This window comes from Pediculus humanus, genomic scaffold (assembly GCF_000006295.1).
Source record: "Pediculus humanus corporis 1103172107457 genomic scaffold, whole genome shotgun sequence".
NCBI lineage: Eukaryota > Metazoa > Arthropoda > Insecta > Psocodea > Pediculidae > Pediculus > Pediculus humanus.
Window position 1 is genome coordinate 472,033 of NW_002987077.1, and position 8,687 is coordinate 480,719.

The window sequence follows — 8,687 nt, forward strand, 5'->3', positions numbered from 1 at the left end:
ATCTGAGAGTGGATACTTATTCTCTTCAGAGGACAATTCAATAGCATTATCACAATCATCAATAAATGCGTTAAGTTGGTTCCTTTCTCCGGAAAAGAAATTAGGAACTAGACTACACAAGAAATCAAGGGGTATTTGGGATGGGTTGAAAAGTTTAGGCATTGTTCACAAAATGAGTAACCTATTACTACTACTTACAATATAAAGAAATTCTGATAAAGAGTTAAAACCCACCAACATGAAACGAATTACTTAAGAATTCTCCGGTTTCTTGTCGTTCAGAATGATCCTTCATCGACTGCGCCAAAATTTTAATATGTTATATTCGGTTCGTTCTTTATTTTTGTAAGTAATGAACAAGCACTTAAAACTATCACAAAACTAATATTAATAAACAAGAACTTATTACAGCTAGACTAAAAATCAAATGAACCAACGCCAAGCGGTGTAGCTTGCCTATATTACTTTGGTCTTTCGTCAGTCAACTGTTTCGAACGAGCAACAATGGGAACTAGCAAACACTTGCAAATAAAATAAAAGAAAGAGTCTTTAGAAGCTTCGCTTCTAAAGAAGAACAATTCGAGTTCGTCGCCAGTCTTTTGTTTATAAAAATTTGAAAATGTGAATATTGAGTACGGGATGATATATATATATATATATATATATATATATATATATATATATATTTATTTTTCTTGTCGCCTTTTTTTTTATCCTTTTCTCCCCGTCATCATCATCATCATCATCATTATCATTATCATCTCCGACTTTTCATCCATCCTCTCCATCATCTCCTCAAGGGAAATTTTTTTTTTTTTATATGTATATAAACCGTGATTTGTTAAAAGTTTATCCTTTAAAACGACCTACAGGATTTTACTTTTCAGGTTGATATGTTAAAAATGAAAAAGTTGACGCGTAAAATTATTATCCGTCATTTAAAAAATGGAAGCGAGAGAGTGGGGGTGGGAACGCAAAAAAAAAAAATTCCTTTTTTTTTTAAGGGATGCAGGAATGGGGAGGAAAAAAAATAAAAGTAAATAAAATTCTTTACGTGTTCGTGCGTGTCTGCGTGTGTGTGTATATAAATTTAATTTTTTTAAATAATTTTATTTATTTTGATTTCCTTTTCCGGTTTTATCCCTTTTTTTACTCATCATCTTCATCTTTTTTTTCGATTATCATTTTTTTCGGTTTTATCATCCCCCCCCTCTCTCTCTCTCTCTCTCTCTCTCTTCTCTATAAACGTTTTAAAGTAATTTTTCTAATAATTTCTTATTTAAAAAAAAAAAAAATTTTTTTTTCTCCATTTAAAGAAAAAAAAATTGGTAAAAAACTTATCGAATTTTCAATTTCGATATATCGAATAATAATATAAAATATTTCCTTCCACCTGAGCTTTCGAGATAAAACCAAAAAAAAAAAAAAAGAAAGAAAGAAAAGAAGCCACGGTTTCCAACAACTATTTTCTCTTATTTTAATATTTAAAAACCGTTACGCGCGTGAAATGAAAAAAAGAAAATTTTGTTGTTACGGAAAATTTATACATATTATTCTCTTTTATTTATTTATTTTTCTTTGAAAAAAAAAGAAAGGAAAAATTAAAAGGAAAAAACAAAATAAAATAACGCGAAAGAAACGCGAATTTAAAAAAATTATAAATTAATTAATGAAATTTTAGTTTCTATTTCTTTAAAAAAAACATGCTTAAGTATTATTATTATTATTATTATATTTGTTATTATTATTATTTAAAGATTATTTTACTGGAATTTTTTTTTATCAAGCGTATTAAAAAAAAACTGGATTAAAATTTATAAAATAGACTCGTTCGAATGAATCAAAAAAGAAAAAAATTTTTTTTTTTTTCGTTAAACCCGAAAGTGTTGAAATGAAATTTTCTTTTTTTATTTTCCTTTTTCTTTCCTTTCCTTTTTTTTTATCCTTTTTTCGTCTGCTTTTTCTTTATATTTTCTCAAGTCTTCGTCTTCGTCGTTTCATTAAATTATAGTCGTTCGTTTATTAAAAAAAAAAAAAAAAAAACTAAGATGAAGTTTTCGTACGTCGTAAATAAATTTTGTATTAAATTTCATCACGTTTTAATTAAAAAAATTAATTTTTAAGGTTTTTTTTTTTTTATTCACTCTCGTGTCACGTGACGTGAATTAAATGTAAATCCGGCGGAGTTTTACCCCCCGTCCCTTCTCCCCACGAAAAAAAAAGAAACTACACCTTAAACAAATCTTTTGACATTTTTATTATTTTACGAAAAAAAAAAAAAAAATTCGAAAACGATTCGAAATGTTTTTTTTTTTTTTGTGGGGTCTCTCCAGGTACGTTATCGAATTCTCGTGTGATTCCAGAATATTCCAGGTTATGGGACACAAAAAAAAGTACAAAAAAATATGAATCTGCCCCGAGGCATTTTAAAAAAAAAAAAAATTTTTTTTTTTTTGTTTCTTATTAAGAAATCTTAAAAGAATAAAAAACAAAATGGCGCTTGGGAAGTAAAAAAAAAAAGAAATTCTAGGTACACGTCGCAGAAATAAAAAAAAAAATATATTCCTTTGGGAAAAAAAACAAAAAAAAAAAGAAAAATTTTTTTTTTACTTATAAAAAATTTACATTTTTGACTCTTCCCTCCATTACGCATGCGTTAGTACGCGGGTTTCGCAAAATTTTTATTTCCTTTTTTTTATGACGTGTCAAAGGAAAAAATGTAGGAGGATTTAAAAAATTTTAATTTTTTTTTTTTGTTTTCCGAAATGAAAATCTAAAGAAAAATGCATTATCAATTTTTTTTCTTTTTTCTCATTGGTTGTAATTTTTCCTTCGTAAAAAAAATTTTCATAACAAAAATGGAAAGAAAAAAATAGAAAAAAAGGAAAAGAGAGAAAAAAATTGACGGAAAAATAACCTAAACGATAGCAAGCAAATTAACCTCCCTCCTTCCTCTCTTTTTACATCATCTTACCAAAAAAAAAAAAATTTTCCTTTTCCTTTCCTTTTTTTTCTTTCCTTTTCCGTTTGTTTATACATATATATAAAAAAGGAACCTTTTTTTTATCATCGATGTAAAAGTTTTTCCTTTTAAAATTGCGTGTGGAAATTTGAGTATAAAAAAAAAAAAATTTTTTTTCTTAGAAAAAGAAAATTTTCATTTTATTAATTTACGATCGAATTAACGTACGAATGAATGAATGAATGAATGAACGAATGAATGAACGAATGAATGAATGATTGATTGATTGAATGAATGAGGAAACGAATGAAAAAATTACAAATTTTTGTGTTTGACAATAAAAAAAAAAAAATACAAAACTTAATTAAATTTTATTATTATTATTATTTAAAATTCGATGACATTGGTGGCCATCTTTAAATTACATAATGCTATAATATAGTTTTACGTCACGCGCGTGACATTTTTTTTTTTTTTTTATGACAGTGCTTTTATTTCGTCAACAATTTAAAAAAAAAAAAACGATTGAATTTTTGTAACATTTTCCACAAAAAAAGAAATACTGGGAAATTCTTTAGAAATTTAATTTAAAAGAAAACTTTTCTTTTTTTTGGGTTAAAAAAAAAAATTACAGAATAATTTTACAAGATTAAATTATTTTTAGTAAAATGTAATTTTTCCAAGTCCGAAGAATCATCGTCTGCTTTTATCATTACAAAAAAAAAAGGAAAAAGAAAAAAGGAAAAACTCTTCATTTTGTTGTATTTTTACAACTTTTGAAAAAATAAAATCAGGAGATTTAAAAGATTTTGGAACTTGAATGAGTTTAGCCGATTTCATCTGATTGCTTCATTAAAAAAAAAAAAAAATATCTTCTGCTATGAAAAAAAAAATAGCAGAAGAATTTTTTTTTTTTTATTTTAATAAATAAACGAATGTAAAAAAAAAACGATTTTGTTGTTACTTTTGATTTTTTCTTCTTTTTCTTTTCGAAACGAGTAATGAAACTGAGGGAGAAAAAAGTAAAACAAGTTAGGGCGGCGGTGGGGAGGGGGTTGGTGGTAGTGGCGGTGAGGTGGGAATGGAGGTGGGAGGGGGGGTGGTAATAGAACAGAGGGCAGTTGACAATGTTCAATTTAATTCCCTTCAGTCTTTTCTTTTTTTCTTTTTTTTTTTTGTAGTCTTTTATTTAATTTTACGTCTTCTCCTTTTTTTTTTTTTTAACGAAGTTTCCGTTTTGACATTTTCTCTAATTTTTTTTTTCTGCTTTTCCGGGCATTCTCCGAAGATGTACTCCCCTCCTCTTCCCTCCTCTCCCTCCTTCCCCCCTCGAAAAAAATGGAGACGATTCGTAAAAAAAAAAATTTTGTTAAACGTATAAATAATTCGTTGTAATTTTTTTTTTCCAATGTAAATTTCACATTTATTTTAATTATTTCTTAACACGGCACTGATATTAAAAAAAAAAAAATTTCATTGGTTTATCCCCTTGTTGAATAATCGCAGCAATAAAAAATAATAATAATAATAATACGAATAATTTTTTTATACGTAACGTCAACCATTTTATAATTTCCTTCTTATTACGTAAGCACACACACACACACACACACACACCTAAAATGGCCGCCACCTGACACTTTAAGAAATTATTGTCGCCACTTTTACGACTTAAATATAAAAAAAAATAAAAATAAATAAATAAATAAATTATCCTTTTACGGGTCACCTGAGAGACATAAAAAAAAAATAATAATAATAATGATAATAATAATATTTTTAAATAAAATATATTTATTTATTTATTTATTTTTTTCATGTACGAAAGAAAAAAAAAAAACAAAATGTCTGACTTTTTCGGATTATTTTTTTTTTTTATTTAAATTTATTGCTTAAGAAAAAATAAAAACCTTTTGTTTAAAAAAAAAAAACACAAAGATTTTGATAATAATAATAATAATAATAATAATGATAAGCCAAAATGAAAAGATGGCGGGAAAAAAGAATGAGAAAAAAAATGGCGGGAAAAATTATGAAATTTTTACAATAATGTTATAATCAAAAAAAATCTTAAAATTTTCTTTTTTGACGGGAAAAAATTAATTACAGCCAACTCGAATCGTTTAAAAGAGGGAGGGGGGGAAACAGAAAAATTTTCCGGTTGGAAAAAAAAATGACAAAAGTTTTTTTTTTTTGTTGTTAAAGGAAAATTATTTTCCGGATGTAAAAAATTTTTTTTTTTTTATTTTCTAGAAAATTCGATGATCGATCGACGATAAATTATAGAAAATTTATCGGATTCGATATTTTATAAAAAAAAAAACAAATAATTTTTTTTATGGCGTATAAATTAAAAAATTTTACAGAGAGAGAGAAAGAATGAAAATAAGTAATAATAAACAAGGCGGTGAAATTTAAAAAAAAAAAAAAAATAACTAGAAACGATTTTCTTTTGGGAAAAATAATATTTTCTTTTTATCAAAAATTCTTTCCAAAACAGAATTGTATAAAAAAAAAAAAAGGTCAAATCTGGATTGTGAGAAAATTGGAGGGAAAACGAAGATTTTCTTTTTTTTTCTTTTCTTTTTAACCAATTCAAAAACAACTTTTATAATTTTCCATTAGGTTGTCGCTGGAATTTTATTTCCCAAAGGAACGAAAAATTTATTGAAAAGTTCGTTAAGACTTGATTCAAAGTTGAACGGATTTTGTTGCCTTCGAATGGTTCATTCACGGTTTTTTTTCTTCTCCTTTCTCCCTCCCTCCCTTCTTCCGTTATCTTCTCCTCTTCCTCCACTTTTTTTCCTCGTTATCATTATCATCATCATTTTTTCCGGTTGTACATTTAAAAAAAAAATCTTTTACGTCATTTCTTTAGATAAAAATTTTTTTTTGTTCCGCCTATGCATCTCGTTAAAAAAATTATATTATTATTATTATTATTGGAGAGAGAGAGAGAGAGAGAGAGAGAGAAAGAAAACTTCTAGAACACCCAAATTACGCGTATCCGTTTCGTTACAATTTTAATAAACAAAAAAAAAAAAAAATGAAATCCCTTTAAAACTTTAGCTATAAAAATTCGCCTTTACAAAACGGCGCCACCCCCTCCCCCGTTTATTAAAACCGACTCACCGAGGGGGTGGTAATTTTTTCGAAAAAACAACAGCAAAACAAAATCAAATTAATATAAATGAAAAAATGTCTGGATAAAAGTTATTAGAATTTTTTTAGAAAAAAAAAAAAAATGAAAAAAGGAAAAATTTGCGATTTTCAACAACTGCGGCAGAGGGGGAGGGGGAGGCAAAGTCACGGACGAGAGAGAGATTGGGGAGGGAAGGTTTGAAGGGAAAAAAAAAGATGGTGATGATGATGGTGATAGAATAGGGGGCAGAGAGAAAAGACGACAGCATTTCAAAACGATAAAAGAAAAAAGTGAAATGAATAAAAAGCTGTCGCTGGAAAAAAAAGAATATTTAATTTTTTCTTTATTAAAAATTAACGGATATCGATTTAAAAAAGGAAAAAAGGAAAAAAAAAAAAACTTGTTTCCGTTTTGGAATTTGATAACAAAAAATTTCAAAATGGAAAAAAATTCTAAACATTTTTTTTTGTTATTAAATTTTTTTCTCATTTACTTATTTTTTTTTCTTCCGATTCCCCCCCCCCCGCCCCATTCATTCATTCATTCCTTTTTTTACCACGTTCGAAAACAAAAAAACATAAAAAAAAAAAAATTAAACACTATTACCAACGCAAAAAAAAAAAATTATTTTTGAACTTCTGCTTATGTTTACCTTACTTACTTGATTTGTTTTTTTTTTTTAAAAAAAGCAAAAAAAAAAAAAAGGAAAATTTTTCGAGAAAAGGACGAGAACGACGAACATGATGTCGAAAGAAGAAAATTTAAAAATAGATGATATAAAAGAAGAAGTCAGAGAACTTAAAGATGATCATAAAGATCCGAAACTTTCATTATCTTACGATAAAAAAAAATATGCAAACAGCAAAAGTATTGTCAACAGCAAAAGCAGTTTAAAATCCGCCGATTCCTCTAACACGAGCAGTAGCAGTTTGGCCATGAAAAGGCAAAGCGAATACGATAGGTTGGCAAAGGTCGGTAGTTTAATAATGACGTAAACGTAATTGAAAAATCACGTGATAATAAAAAGGATATAAGAAAAAAAAATTTCTAGGGTCCGAAATATCAAAATACGTACAGGTTAGATTCTAAAAAACCGTTTAAATCAAACGAAGTTTATAATATATTGAAAAATGTTGTCAAAAGGGAAATAAGTAATTTTCTTATATACGATAGTCTTATGGGTCCGAGAATTGTTCAGACAATAGCAGCCGACGTTAGAAGTTTGGTTAAAGCAATGAGTTACGACAGGTACAAACACACACACACACACACTCACGCACATTCTCGCGCACGCAAAACAAAAAGGATCGTTATTACGTCATCATCACGATGTGATTTGTTTTTATCTTTCCAGATATAAAATTTGCGTGATGGTTTATTTGGGAGAAAAAAAACTTCAGGGTTTTCAGGCTGCGTTCAGAGGACTTTGGGATCACGAAAGAGACGGTTGGTCGACTTATTATTATCAAACGAGAACTTATTTCGTGTCTTGTACCTGTTTCGGATTGTACCACGATTGATTATGTTTCCACCCGTATGTTTTAATAATCGTCAGCAGGCATTAGAAATTATTTTATCATTAATATTATCATTATTATTTTTGTGAATTTATTAGGTTTGAGTATGACCTGATTTACTTAACATCCGACACGATTAATAAGAAGAAATATTATTATTATTATTATTATTATTATTATTATTATTTGTAATTTTTTGATTGGATTTTTTATATATTAAATTAAAAAAATTTTTTTTTTATGACGTTAAAATTGTGGCTCTCTTACAAACGGTGACGACAACAAACAACAAACATCACAAAAAATTTTATACATAATTTATACATGTGTAAATACATTCGTAAGTTAAACATTATTATAAATTTATTATTAATATTATTATTATTATTATTATTATCATTATTTTTTTTTTTTTCGTAAATAAAACAAAGTAAAAGCATTTTCTTATAATTTTACGGATTATTAATTTAAAAAAAAAAAAACAGAACAGAGCAGAACAGGAAGAAAATTAATTTATGAAAAATAGAAAAGAGAGAAAAAAAGGAAAAATTTAAAAAGGAAACTTTTTCCTTTTTGTTAAAGAGAGAAAGAGAGAGAGAGAGAGAATTTTTAATTTATAACGAAAAATTAAAAAAAAAAAAATTTTATTTTAATTTTTAATTATACGAATGATGGTTGAAAAAAAATATATATAAATTTTTTTATTATTATTTAAATAATAATAATAATAATAATAATAATAATAATAATAATGATGGTAATGATAATGATAATGATAATAATAATATCGTTCTTAGAGGGAAAATTATTAAAAAGGTTCATTATCAGCAACTGTTGCTGTCAGATTAATGCGGCCAGATTAAAAAAAAGAAAGGAAAGGGAAAGAGAAAGGAAGAAAAAATTTTTTTTCTTTCTTTTGTTTGTTTTTGTTTGTTTTATGTAAACAAACACTCCGACAAATAATAGACAAACAAACAAAAAAATAAAAAACAAACAAACAACATTTAAATATTAATATTTTATTTGATTTTAAATATTTTAAAATGTTTTCTTTTTTATTTTTTTT

The 8,687-nt window shown here is 26.4% G+C and overlaps 1 protein-coding gene across 1 annotated transcript; it reads left to right on the forward strand.

Annotated features, from left to right (window-relative positions):
- Positions 1-6,844: 6,844 nt before the first annotated feature.
- Positions 6,845-7,624, forward strand: Phum_PHUM107290 (T complex testis-specific protein, putative; the record flags this gene model as incomplete). Its single annotated transcript, XM_002424055.1, has 3 exons — positions 6,845-7,075; positions 7,156-7,352; positions 7,459-7,624. 3 exons carry the CDS (start codon positions 6,845-6,847, stop codon positions 7,622-7,624), a joined length of 594 nt encoding a protein of 197 aa, XP_002424100.1.
- Positions 7,625-8,687: the final 1,063 nt, after the last annotated feature.